The sequence below is a fragment of the Sardina pilchardus genome, chromosome 11 (genome assembly GCF_963854185.1).
Source record: "Sardina pilchardus chromosome 11, fSarPil1.1, whole genome shotgun sequence".
Lineage (NCBI taxonomy): Eukaryota > Metazoa > Chordata > Actinopteri > Clupeiformes > Clupeidae > Sardina > Sardina pilchardus.
Window position 1 is genome coordinate 30,355,504 of NC_085004.1, and position 12,853 is coordinate 30,368,356.

Consider the following 12,853-nt stretch of genomic DNA (forward strand, 5'->3'; position numbering starts at 1 on the left):
AATCAAAACCATATTAGTACCATATTAACTGTCCCCGTTTATTAAGGTCATAGCTGAGGAAATTTGGCAAAATCAATGCATAAGCTGCGGCTAATAGTTGGGAAATGGTTGTGTTTTAGAGTGAAAGTGACTGAGAAAGAGTGTGTGTATGTGTATGTGTGTGTGTGTGTGTGTGTGTGTGTGTGTGTGTGTGTGTGTGTGTGTGTGTGTGTGTGTGTGTGTGTGTGTGTGTGTGTGTGTGTGTGTGTGTGTGTGTGTGTGTGTGTGTGTGTTTTACTGTATGTTCATGTGCATATGTTTATCCATCCTTTTCTATTTCTGATGTAGTTGGTTGATGTGAGTTGCAATGACCTGACTGAAATCCTGCTGCCGGAATCCTTACCGGCCACACTACAAGAACTGGACCTGACCGGCAACAGTAGCCTCATTCTAGAGCACAAAACACTCAACTTATTCAGGTATGTTACCACACACACACACACACACACACACACACGCACACACGTTCACACACACACATTACAAGGACATCACATAGTGTCGAGCCGCTTTGTTTCATGCTTTGTCCTTTTATCAGTCACATCACCACCCTGAAGCTGGATCAGAAGCCCTCTATGACTACAGGGGACACCCCAGGCACTTCAACACTGTGGGACCACGGCTATGCAGAGATGAGTGGCCAGCGAAACAAGTGAGGAGATCTGTGTGTGTGTGTGTGTGTGTGTGTGTGTGTGTGTGTATGTGTGTGTGTGTGTGTGTGTGTGTGTGTGTGTGTGTGTGTGTGTGTGTGTGTGTCTGTGTGTGTGTGTGTGTGTCTGTGTGTGTCTGTGTGTGTGTGTCTGTGTGTGTGTGTGTGTGTGTGTGAGGAGAGGCACAGGGAGGGATTTGAATATGTGAATGGCTGCTGCTGGTGGCCTGAGGTCAGTGGGCCCCTGACAGTGGATCCTGTTTAAAAGTTGAGTACTTCCTGTAGATGTAATAGCCCTGCCCACTGCAACTTTAATGAGAGTCCTGTGTGATAGGCTGCACAGGTGGGGGTCATGACCCTCACATTGAGCAGTATCTCATAACACTCCTCTCCCACCCTCTGGGGCCAGCTCATGACCATGGAGGATGCACACACACACACAGACACACTCTGGATATATATTGCATACATATTTTCAAATGGTCCTGTCAATGAGCAGTGGAAAAAATGTCCCTCCTTTCCCAAACGTCAGGTTGTGTGTGTCGGTGCTGGCGGTTGATCGCTTTGGAGACAGCGTAGAGGCAGCTTATGGGATCTTTGATGGGGACCGTAATGAGGAAGTGCCTCGTCTCCTGCAGTGCACCATGGGAGATGTGCTGACAGAGGAACTACAGCATTCTAGCATGGACAGCGTCTACATGAGCAATACTTTCCTGACATCACACAGGTATTTCCCACTCTGCCATTTTCGTATTCTCTTTATTGCCTGAGAAAAGCATACAACTTTTAGATTCAGTTCCAACTAAATATTCTAGAGCTGAAACACATTGCACCCTTCTTCACCCAATTTGTCATAGTGTCCCATGTTTTATATTGCATTTAATGATAAGTCATTCAAGATGTTTGGTAGGAATTTTCCATTTTAAAGGAAATTGCAAATTGTACATTTAAATTGTACCATAACAGCATGTTAAACATGTGTTGTGACGTGTGCAGCTTTATGATTTAAAGATTTGCTGTCATCTGTCTTGACAAACTTGCTATCTGTCCCATAAAATGTTTTATGCTTCTGTGTAGTATCTTGCAGTAAGTTCACATGAACTTTAATTGACCTTCATTGCACAAAGTATCCTGGCCCGCTTTAAATGGCCTTGGACTAGGTTTGGACGTTCATATGACCATATCAGTGCAATTAGATGGCTGAGATGGTGACTATTCTTGATGACTATACCCTTACAACTGATGAAACACAGATATAATTTCACTAAGTCAGTGGTTTATCACATGGTAGACGGTTAATGTGATGACACACCAACATAATAACTTCCTGCAAACTTAATAATTATTAAAGGAAATGATCATGTTGTCAGGATTATTACGTTGGTGGGTGCTATATAGCTTTGAAAAATTCCAACCAATCAACAGGTGGCTTCAGAAGTAAGGAAGGAGGGGATTCACAGAGTCAACTTGTACAGCTTTTACTTGTCAACCACATACATGATGCAGGAAGGAATCTTATACTTGCAACAGTTTTTTTTGAGAGACCGTAAATTATAGTTTGGGTGACACATTTGAATTTACCCTGCAGATCTTCAATTCTTCAATTCACAGCGGTTTCCAAAATCACTGAAAACCCATGAAATATTTAAATGGGCATTGTCTACATAGCTGTTAAAACTAGAGAACTGTCTTGTCATATTGTCGAATCTCAGTTATCCAATTCAGTCATGTTAGTTACAAACTGACTGGAACATCATTGTTTCATCCTGTCATTATCACGGTCCTCTGGCTGTGTGATCTGTGTGTGCTCCAAAAAAAACAATTCTGGACTTCAAACACAAGACTGAGCTCTGTAACAACATAACGGCTTAGTAGTCCAAACTATGGAAATATTCCTACCCATCAACAGTTCGCTCCAGGAGCCTGCAACATGTAGATGTAATTTGACTGGTAATAGGCAACTTTTTCTCAGACTCAATCTTTAAAGCTTTAGGATGTTCTGGACTGTCAACCACATATATGATGTGGGAAGGAGTTTTGTAGCCGGGGTGAACTCAGACATATCTGTGAATATGTTTTGAATTTGCTCTCTTGATCCGTCTGGCAATCCTTTAATTCCCAGCGGTTTCCAAAATCAGAGAAAACCCAGGAACCAATGCTGGGACAGACAGGGGAGTACAGTTAGGTTCACTGTGAATATAACAAATGGCTGCACGGATGACATCAGTATTTGTGTCTTCTTTTGAGTAAACAAGTGCAAACCTTTGTCACAAGAAAGATGTGTTTGCTGTACTTCCAAAAAGATTCAGTAAGACTTTAATGTACCTATTTCAGTTTAAGGTCACTGCTGGTCATGCCCCTTGGATGTCAGAAGTGAATGCACCATCCCCAGATCCATCTCAATCTCAGCGGAGACTTGAGCACTAGCCTGGTGTCAGTGAGGCTAAATAAAAGGTCTGATTGCCTTTGATTGTGGCTGTTCTGCAGGAAGTTGGGAGTGGCTGGACAGAAGCTGGGTGCCTCTGCGCTGCTGTGCTACATCCACCACGAGTCCTCGGAGCCCGGCGGCTACTTCTTCCTGACGGTGGCCAACGTGGGCACGTGCCAGGCGGTCCTGTGCCGCGACGGGCAACCGCTGCACCTGTCAAAAGTCTTCAGCCTGGAGCAGAGCACAGAGGAGATGGAGCGTGTCAAAGCCGCCAAGGCCATCATCACAGAGGTAGGCTCTCTAGGCTGCCTCTTAACCTTTAAAAGGGTGGGTTTTGAACATTCTAACACAAGATTCCATTCTGCAACAATTCAACGTTCTAAAATTCTATGTAGAATTCAATGAACCCAGACATTCTTTAGAATGTTCATTTTCCAACATTCCAAACACACCGGTGTGACGGTACACTCAGGCACAGCTTCATGAATCTGATCCAGTGCATTTTGTTATCTGCTGCATATTGTTGTCTTTGTACTTGTACCGTCTCTGCACAATGACAATAGAGTTGAATCTAATGTAATGCTTGTTGTCCAATTTAGTCACATTCTCCTCAAAGACCTCTTAGAGACTCTAACTGTCCATTCTAAGTGTGTGCTCAAAAAAACAACTCTAGTGTTTATACATGGTTCTGGCTCTGTAAATGATAAACAAGTAGAGTGGCTCAGGGTGAGTCAGCTGTTCCAGGCAGCACATTACTGCACCAACAAAAAAACAAAACAGGTGTAATCTGAAAACAACAGCAACCTTTCACTAGAATTACAGACTTTACCTTTAGACTCCTGAAGTGAGACTCTGCTTCACGTGACTGTTCTGACCTCTGCGACTGACCTGCGTCCTCTTGCTGTTGCAGGACATTAAAGTGAGTGGTGTGACATGCTGCTCCCGTCTGCTGGGCTGTTCCTACCTGTCTCCGTGGGTGCTCCCCAAGCCCTGGGTGCGCACGGAGCCCTTGTGCTCGCAGGACGAGTTCCTGATCCTGGGCAACCGGGCGCTCTTCCAGAAGGTGTCCTACCAGGAGGCGGTGCGCACCGTGCAGGCCGTCCGGGACCCCCGCGCCGCCGCCAAGAAGCTCTGCACGCTGGCGCAGAGCTACGGTTGCCGCGACAACGTCGGGGCGGTGGTGGTGGCCCTGCACATCGGGGAGGACAGCTGCACCTGCGAGCCACCGCTGACCACCACCACCGCCGCCTCCTCCGCGCCCGCCCCTGAGGGTAAAGGACCCGTGCCCACCCCGTTGCCAACTCCCATCCCGATCTCCGTGCCCCCCACGGGCGACCCCGCCACCCCGTCCTCCAGCAGTGGCATCGCCTCGGAGTTCAGCAGCGAGACGTCGGCCTCGGAGGTGGGCAGCGAGGCGGGTTCCACGGCCTCCGACGAGCACCCGTCCAATCCCGCGGCTCGGCCCGAGCGTCGCTGCAGCCTGCACCCGACCGTGATCACGAGCGCCACCACGGGCACCGGAGGCCCAGGGGGACCCCTAGGAGTCGGCCCGGGGCCCGGGGGGGCCCATCCCGCCTTGTTCCAGCGCCAGCCGTCCTGCGCCACCTTCTCCAGCAACCAGTCCGACAACGGGCTGGACAGCGACGACGAGACCCCGCTCGAGGGCGTCATCTCCAACGGCAGCAAGTTGGAGGTGGAGGTCGACATCCACTGCTGTGCCTTCCAAATCCGCTCCGGGGCCCCCGAGAGCCCCAACGAGAAAGACCACCGGCATTCCGACTACCCCAACGGGAAGGTGCGGCGTCAGAACAGCGTGGTGGTGTCGACGACCAACGGGTGCCTGCTGGCCGTCTGCGGCCGGGAGATCACCGACCTGAAGAAGTCCCCCTCCACCTCGAGCCTCTTCGGCAAGAAGCTGTCCAACGGCTCCGTCGTGGTCCCCGAGGACAGCCACAATCTCATTGAGGTGGCCTTAGAGGCTCCCAAGAAGAAGTCTGGTTATTTCGCCGCTCCTGCACAACAGGACCCGGAAGACCAGCTTGTGGTGCCTCCTTGTCTGGAGCAGGACGTTCGGGAGCAGCTGAGGATCCAGAGCCAGGTCGTCCCAGGGCCTCCGCCTCCCTCCACTCCCCCCTCCGCTAGAGACCCAGACTGGGATCACCCTCAGACGACAGTCCCCGGTCTGCCAGTCTCCAGCCTCCAGCAGGAGGTCTACGACACAGCCCTGTGACAGCTGTGGTGCAGGGGCATCTCTCTGAGGTAGTGCCATGCCAAGAGGAAAAGGCGAGGCCCTCTATGGTACCTGTGGGATATTCCAGTTCCTGTATCCATTCAGCCCTGTCATTGTGTGTGGAGTCCCAAGTGCACTAACCCGATAGCGTGCCATCTGCCCTGAGCGCTAGATGGTAGTCTATCCGTGGAAGCCGAGCAGGTGGATAGGTCTCGTGGACTGGTCAGGCAAGGAGTATCAGGACCAATGAAACGAGGTCTTGAAGCAAGGTTCATCCCCTCCGCCTGAGCTGGAATACCTCATATGTAGAACAGTGTTGATCTCATATGCTAGCTTAGCCCTTTATTATCAAGGTCACGCTCAAGGCAGGCTTTTTGATCTCTAGCCTTATCATCCTAGAAAGCCTCCCCATGAGAAAGTTTCAAGGGCCATCCTATGACCAAAAGGTGAAAAAAGTGCCTACTGTAAATTACCTGGTTCTGGGGGACTACTTTGGCTCTCGGTCAGTAATGACATCTGTCGGAGGACTTCACTGGACCACCATCACAGCTTCTTTCCTTCTCTCTTTTCACTCTCTCTCTCTCTCTCTCTCTCTCTCTCTCTCTCCAAACCTGACTCATCCTACTGCACAGTGGACGGCCTTGAACCTGGAGCGACCTGCCAAAATGTCTGCTGCAGTCGACGCCCGAAGGAGAAAGGCAGTTCTGAAAAAGAGGGCTACCTGCTTGTGGATTTCTTTCCAAAAGAGATGAAAACAACACTTTTCATTGGATTAAAAATGGTGTTTGTCAGACAGTATTTGTCATCTCCAGACTGTTGACAGAGCTTTCAGACACAATTATGCCCGGGCCTTTTCCCTGGTGTCCATTGCGGAGCTGTTTTCTGTCACACAGGGGGAGAGTCTCTCACAAAGAGTGCATCACCTTCAAGCTGGGCTGGGTGAAGGGAAAAAAAACTACAACTCCCAGTATCTCGCCAGGCAGGCCAGAGTAGGAAGAGGGGAAGTGAGAGGATGGAGTGCAGGATGTGTGCTTCACTCCCACTCCCACAATGTGAAATAACACAGTGATGGAATTGAACATGCCGATATCAGTCAAGGCATCGTGAAGATGAACTTTTGAAATGACCTTCGCTGCTCAGAGAAAACTTTTCAACTTGAGTACTTGAAGTTATAAAAGTGTGCCATTTGCTGAAGAGCGAAAGAGTAATGCCAACAAAAATGGGTTGTAAACACTTCACTCCATTTAGACTAAACTTTAGTCGAACTCTCTGATGAACCAGTGTATTACTGTTCTGAGGACTAAACCCGGATATTTCCACCTCTCTGTAAATTCAATTGTCCAACACGAGAATACAATAATTAGCCCTGTGTATAAACTGAGGCAAAGTGGTTTTTGATACGCCAGTGTTAAGAAAAGAAGTGACACATAGTGTAATGTATACTGTAATGTCCTATGTCTGTGACCGTGCCTGAGTGTGTGTGTGGATCCTCTGCCATGCCCATCCATTTCAGAATAGCCCTACATGTATCTCCTTTGACACATGCTATAATGTGTCTGTCTGGCGCTCCGCTTCTCAGTTGAAAAGACCAGGTGGGGCTGATTTGGAACGTTACAGTAGGTGAGCGCTGGTGTGCTGGTCTGCAGTAGCCACTCGCCAGCGTCTGCAGTGGATATCTCTTATGCTTTTGTTCCCCCCCCCCCCATGTGCTCTCGCTGACAAAGGAGCAGATTTCAGACTTGGCTGCACCATTGCTTTGACAAGGTGAAACGCCTCGTTTAGCTTTGGGTTGAGGGGACATCTGGTGGTGAGACGTGAGAAGGGCAGCCTGTGCTCTCCCTTCCACCGCTAGTCATGCCCGACTCAGCTCCTCCGCCACTTGGCCTCCTCCTCCGTTAGTCAGACATGAATTTGAATTCCCATCCGGTGTGGAACATCTCTGTTTACGTTGTCCTGGTTTGGAGGGTACAGGACCCTCATCTTGTTGCGTACAGAAATCCTATATCAGGTTTTCTTGAGGCCAAACCAGAGAGAACAGATGCACATGAATAAGTGTGGTTTATCTGAAGGTTTGGAATGAAAGCTATTTTGTTAGCTCGACCTATGAGTCTGGAAGTATGGAGCTAATGAGGCTTATTTTTGTTGGTTAATGTAATAGAGATATGATATTCAATATTAATAATGTAATTTAATTATAGATACTCATATAAGAAATGTCAAGAAATTATATGGACAAAATAGAAATATATTTATTTATTGTACTTCACAGGAATGCAACAAATACGTGCAGCAATTGAATTATTAGTGTTTGCAGAGTGAATTCATTTTTTTATTTTATTTTCTGGAAGTATCTATTTCAAAACAAAATATATATATCGGCTATATCTATTTACAGGCTTTTGTAGAGAGAACACTGAAGCTCCTAATTCTCTATGTCTCCCTGGTCAAGTATAAGAAAGGATACCTTATACCCCTCATAGACAATTCCCTTTTAAAGGAGTGAGAGCTTTTGTACCATTTAAACAAAAGATGATGAATTTGAATTTACAGCATTGTGAAGCTGCGTGGGTGGGAGCTCCTCACCAAGTACTGTAATGTGACTCTGCTGTATCAGTGTCTTGTCTGGGATGACCTGATAGACATGCTAGCATTCAGCAATTTGCTCATATTTTTTTAAGTTGAGAGCAGAGGCCATAAATGAATTTGGTGTTGCTCAGCAATTGTTTGTCATTCAAATATGTGCCAAAATATTTCAATACATCAAAACATTCACATGGAAATCCAGTCCTACCATTAAGACTGTTTATTTTACTGGAAATCTTTATTGGGGAATGGGGACATGGGTTGCTTAGCTCAGAGACACAAGTCTGTGTCTGTATTGTGGAGTCTTTAGAATGGAGCTGTAAGTAGCGTGTGACCCTAGAGGCCCCTGTCCCAGGGATTGTAGTGTTGGGTTGTGTGTGTGTGTGTCTGTGTGCGTGTGTGCATGCATTTGAGTGCGTGCGTGCGCGCGTGTGTGTGTGTGTGTGTGTGTGTGTGTGTGTGTGTCTGTCTGTCTGTCTGTCTGTGCGTACAGTATGTTGTATGGAGGAAGTAGTTGAAGGCATTTATGAAAGGTACTGTGAGCTTGAGCCAGTGGCTGTTGTAGCTGGTAGTTGGATAGGGATAAGACCTCCCCCACGTTCTCCTTTACTGCTAATGAGGATCCAAATGTTTCATTTCATTCCCTTCCCCATTAGTGCATTCTTTTACTCTTTGCCTGATTTGGTTGAGGCCAAAAATATGAAGCACAGTTGAAAAGTCAGTATTCGTTTATGGTGAGAGGACCTATGTGCTTGACCACTACTGTGTCAGAGAATTTCCTGAAAAAGATTATTGATCTGCATATGTTTGGAATGCGTAGCTTCCCTTTAAAACAGTTTGTCTTATTTTTGACTCTTGGCTTCAGTAGGTAATTTTCAATTAAAATAATCTTATGGACCTGTTGAACATATAGACAGTTCATATCATATGAGTAGAGAGACTGTTTTGTTTTCACTACATATTACAACTACATCTGCATAAAGATCTATGTTACTCAGATCACTAATTCGTTTCTGGATGTGTATTGAGGAATTTGTTTGAACGAATCTTACACTGTCAAAGCACTTTGTACATAGTTAAAAGAACTCTATATAGATATTAATATATTTGAGTATGATATCACATATTAGCTATTTGTTAAAATGCACAGGAAACTCATAGGTTTTGAGTTGTTGTGATTGTTGTGGCCTGTCTTGGTCAAACACATTCATTCTTCTCTAAGAGAAAGTAGATTACTGAAGAATATACAGTATTTATTAGGCAATGTTGGCGAATGAGTTGATGCCCATGTGATTCAAGTTTGTCTTTCACATGTGTCTCTAAATTCGGGGGCTCATTTTACATAGTCCAGTTGGGATGGCATTTTGACAGTGACGTGCCAGAACACCGACACATACCACTTATGCGTATGAGTGCCAGAATTCTAGGAAGTCAACTCGGGGCTTTGGTAGTAAAATAATCTCACTTTACCTGGACCTGGAGACCCCGTACTAAGACGCATGCCAAACACTACAGACGCACACTTTGGTCCTCTGAATCCACACCCCACAGTCAACCATGTTGGCACTCCAGAGGAGGACAATTTGCCAAAACAGACAGAACCTTAGAGCAGGAGTCTAACGACATTCACACAAATGACCTTTCCCACTTCACTGAGGAGGATCTGGCTTTTCTCCTTCATGCAGGGGCAGTGGTGAATGGACATAACTTGTGCTTATCTCTTTGCCTAGTGGGCATGAGGGGAATATTCACCATTGTGAGACGCACAACTGTTCTAGAGGCATGAGGACGATCAACATTGCTCCTTAACTTGATATATGCAACATACTCAAGGCTTCAATGCGTGCTTGTGTGTATATATGGAAGAGGCTAGCCTTTGAGTGGCCTGCAAATGAGGGTTTTTTCTGTATTCATTGAAAATGAAGAGAAACTGAGCACTCCCTAACTGTCAGTCTGTGTGTGTGTGTGTGTGTGTGTGTGAGAGAGAGAGAGAGAGCTGTGAACGTCTGTGTTCTGTCGTTGTCCACCTTCTGTTCACTCTCTTTGAAAAGTGTTCCTTTGTTTCATAGCATAGTCGCTCTTGGTGCGTGAGCTGCTTGCCTCTGTGTTTGGCTCTAGATTGCCAGTTAAGCCAAGAGTTGTTCATGCCAGTGCTTCAGGTCCACTTTATGTCTGTGTGCTGTTGTACTGTATGTGCTCTTGCAGCCAAATATTCATCTTGTTGTGTTACTCAGAGCAGTGCACGTGCAGAACTATGGCCACGTACTGGATGATGGGCAACTTTATGTTTACAGACACACTCTTTCTTTACCATGAACTGAACCAAAATGTTTACTCATGCAAGAGCTTCATGAATATTAGGAGTGGTGGTATTTATGGGAAGTACATTTATGGAGAGTACACATCATGTCATTGTGGGTGGCACACAGGGTACTGTTAATAAGAATCAATAATCGAGTGGCGGAGTATTCCCTTTAATTTTTTAGAAAACAGAACTACTGAACAAGAACTAAGTACCGTACAATATGATATTAAAGTGGAAGATTTTGATGTAAAATGTTTGTGTCTGTGTGATTGTTGGATTTTCAATTGGTGGTGGCACATGTGCCAGTTGTTTTTCATTAAGATGATACAACATTGTATTTACTTGCACCTACATTTCTTATGAAGTCCATTATGTTTGTGTTTTTGCCATGCAGAGGAAGTTAATTTGTCCTCTGCCACAGAGGGATAACATTAACTGACTGTGTGTGAGTGTACTCATATGTACTGATGTACTTAGTTATGTGTATACCATTTGCGTGTGTGTCTGGGTTTTGGTTTTGAATGACATGAACCGAAAAGTTATGTCCGTTGCAAAAAAAAATGTCCATCGTTTGTCATATCTGTATGACTTATTTGCATATGTTTATGGTTAACTCTTGATAAGACCATAATAGGAGATGTTCCAATTGCTTTCCATGTGACCAAAGTTTCATCTCACCGTCATTTCTGTATATTCTTTTTTTTCTAGAGATGCTTGAATATTTTCTCTCAATGCCAAGAAGCTGAGGTTTATTTTTGTACTTCATTGTTTCATGCAAATTTATAGGTCCTCCAGTACAAAATATAGAAATGTTGGGATTCTGTGGTGTATCGTCACCCATCAAGATACTATCTTTTGTTTAAGAAACTAATAAATAATTAATGTATTTAATGTCTGAAGCATGCCCAATATAAATGAATACACATAATATAAAATATATATGAAAATGTGATTACTTTGTACAGATAATAACATTTATGTTTATAAGGCATTGTTTTGGAACATATGATATTTTTATGTTTATATTTTAGCATGCAGAAAACTGCGGAATTCATTTCAGTTCTGTTAGATTTTGATGCGATTAGGTTTAGGAAATAATTTGTTTTATGATTTAGGAAAGGAGAAGCACTTCTGTTCCTCTGCTCAAATCATACTCCTTTGGATTCTGAGAGTGGCTGATGGACGGTCATGTATTTCTTTTTGGGAGATGCTGCTATGAATAGGTTTGAGCAGAAAAGCTGTATTTTTAATTAACTTTTCAGCCAAGTAGCAATAAAAATTTATACTGTGAAATTCAGGTGTCCACATTACTTACATAACAGCGCTGAAGTCATGAATAGAATAAAGTTTGTGCTGATGCTTTTATATGATTGTATTTATGTTCATAGTGACCTCATAGCTTAATATAATGTAATTTGTGTAATGTAATAGTGCTTATTTAATAATTTGCAAATATTGAAATGGGTGTCATTCATTCATGCACACATACATGTATATGCATGAATACTGTATATAGATACATACGTACCCACACACAGACACACACACACACTTGTATATGGTAAAAGATGAAAGCCATATGCAATCATCTAAACACACTAGTCATTCCCAAATGACAGCCCAACCCTTCTTAATTTCTTGTCCCTAAAACTCATGATATGCAGCTTTTGCAGAAAGAAACTCAATACTGTATAATGTACCAATCGGTGTTTTTACTGCAAACACTTATTCTAGATTTTAAAAGGCTATGAAATCGTAATGTGTGTGCTAAAATGAAAAGTCTACAGTATATATCAGAAACTAAAATATTGTTTGCTTAAGTATTCTGTTATACTTTGAAGAGAACCCCTTGCTACAACCAGCTTTGGCTCGAGTCTTTTGACGTGAGTCATTATTAGCTTTGAATATTCTTTTTCACCCCAAGCCTAGTTTTACAATAGATTGCAATGAGTTTTCTGGAGATATTGTGTCATTTATTTCTATTAATTATCTCTTCAACGATGCCTGATTAAACAATTCAGCATGTTACCTCTTCAGTATTTCAGGTATTTTCCTGAGTCAGTGGCAGATTTACACCTTCTGTAGCACATCAAATATGGGACAAAACAACTATTTTGGTTTCATGTAGCCATAAAAAGCTTTTCCCATACTTTTAGCGACCCCCCTACATGCTCTAATGTGATTCTCTCTTTTAAAAAAAAAAGGCTTTTTCACCCTCCAGCGGAGTCCAGTATGCTGGACTGTGGTGGGTTGCCTCACAAACTGGACGGACAGCATTTGGGTATGATTTAAGTGGCGTGATTCTTCTTGAGTGGCAACTCCTTTATTCTGACGGATCCACTGATGCTCCACTGGGTATGGGATATTTTCTTGGGTGTATTTTGTTTTATTTAAACATTTAAGTCACCTTGTTTACAATCTTTTAAGTTTTAGATAAAATGCATGCTGCTTTAAAACAACCGAGAGATTGGTGTTATATTGCACATGAACATGAGTAGTTTAATACTACTTAGAAAGAGGACAAACAGGTTAGATGAGAAGTCCCTACCAAAACAAACCCCCTCACAACCACAAAAGCAATTGCTGTTGCTTAGACTTACTTCAGTGACAATGGTAAAA

At 44.1% G+C, this 12,853-nt stretch overlaps 1 protein-coding gene across 1 annotated transcript in view; it reads left to right on the forward strand.

Annotated features, from left to right (window-relative positions):
* Nucleotides 1–6,941, forward strand: part of phlpp2 (PH domain and leucine rich repeat protein phosphatase 2) — a 41,721-nt gene extending 34,780 nt beyond the window's left edge. The window contains exons 15-19 of the mRNA XM_062549237.1: nt 328–458; nt 578–691; nt 1,221–1,415; nt 3,176–3,407; nt 4,027–6,941. Coding sequence (XP_062405221.1) covers nt 328–458; nt 578–691; nt 1,221–1,415; nt 3,176–3,407; nt 4,027–5,346 — 1,992 coding nt within the window. The 3' untranslated portion in view covers nt 5,347–6,941. The remainder of the gene's footprint in view (nt 1–327; nt 459–577; nt 692–1,220; nt 1,416–3,175; nt 3,408–4,026) is intronic.
* Nucleotides 6,942–12,853: the final 5,912 nt, after the last annotated feature.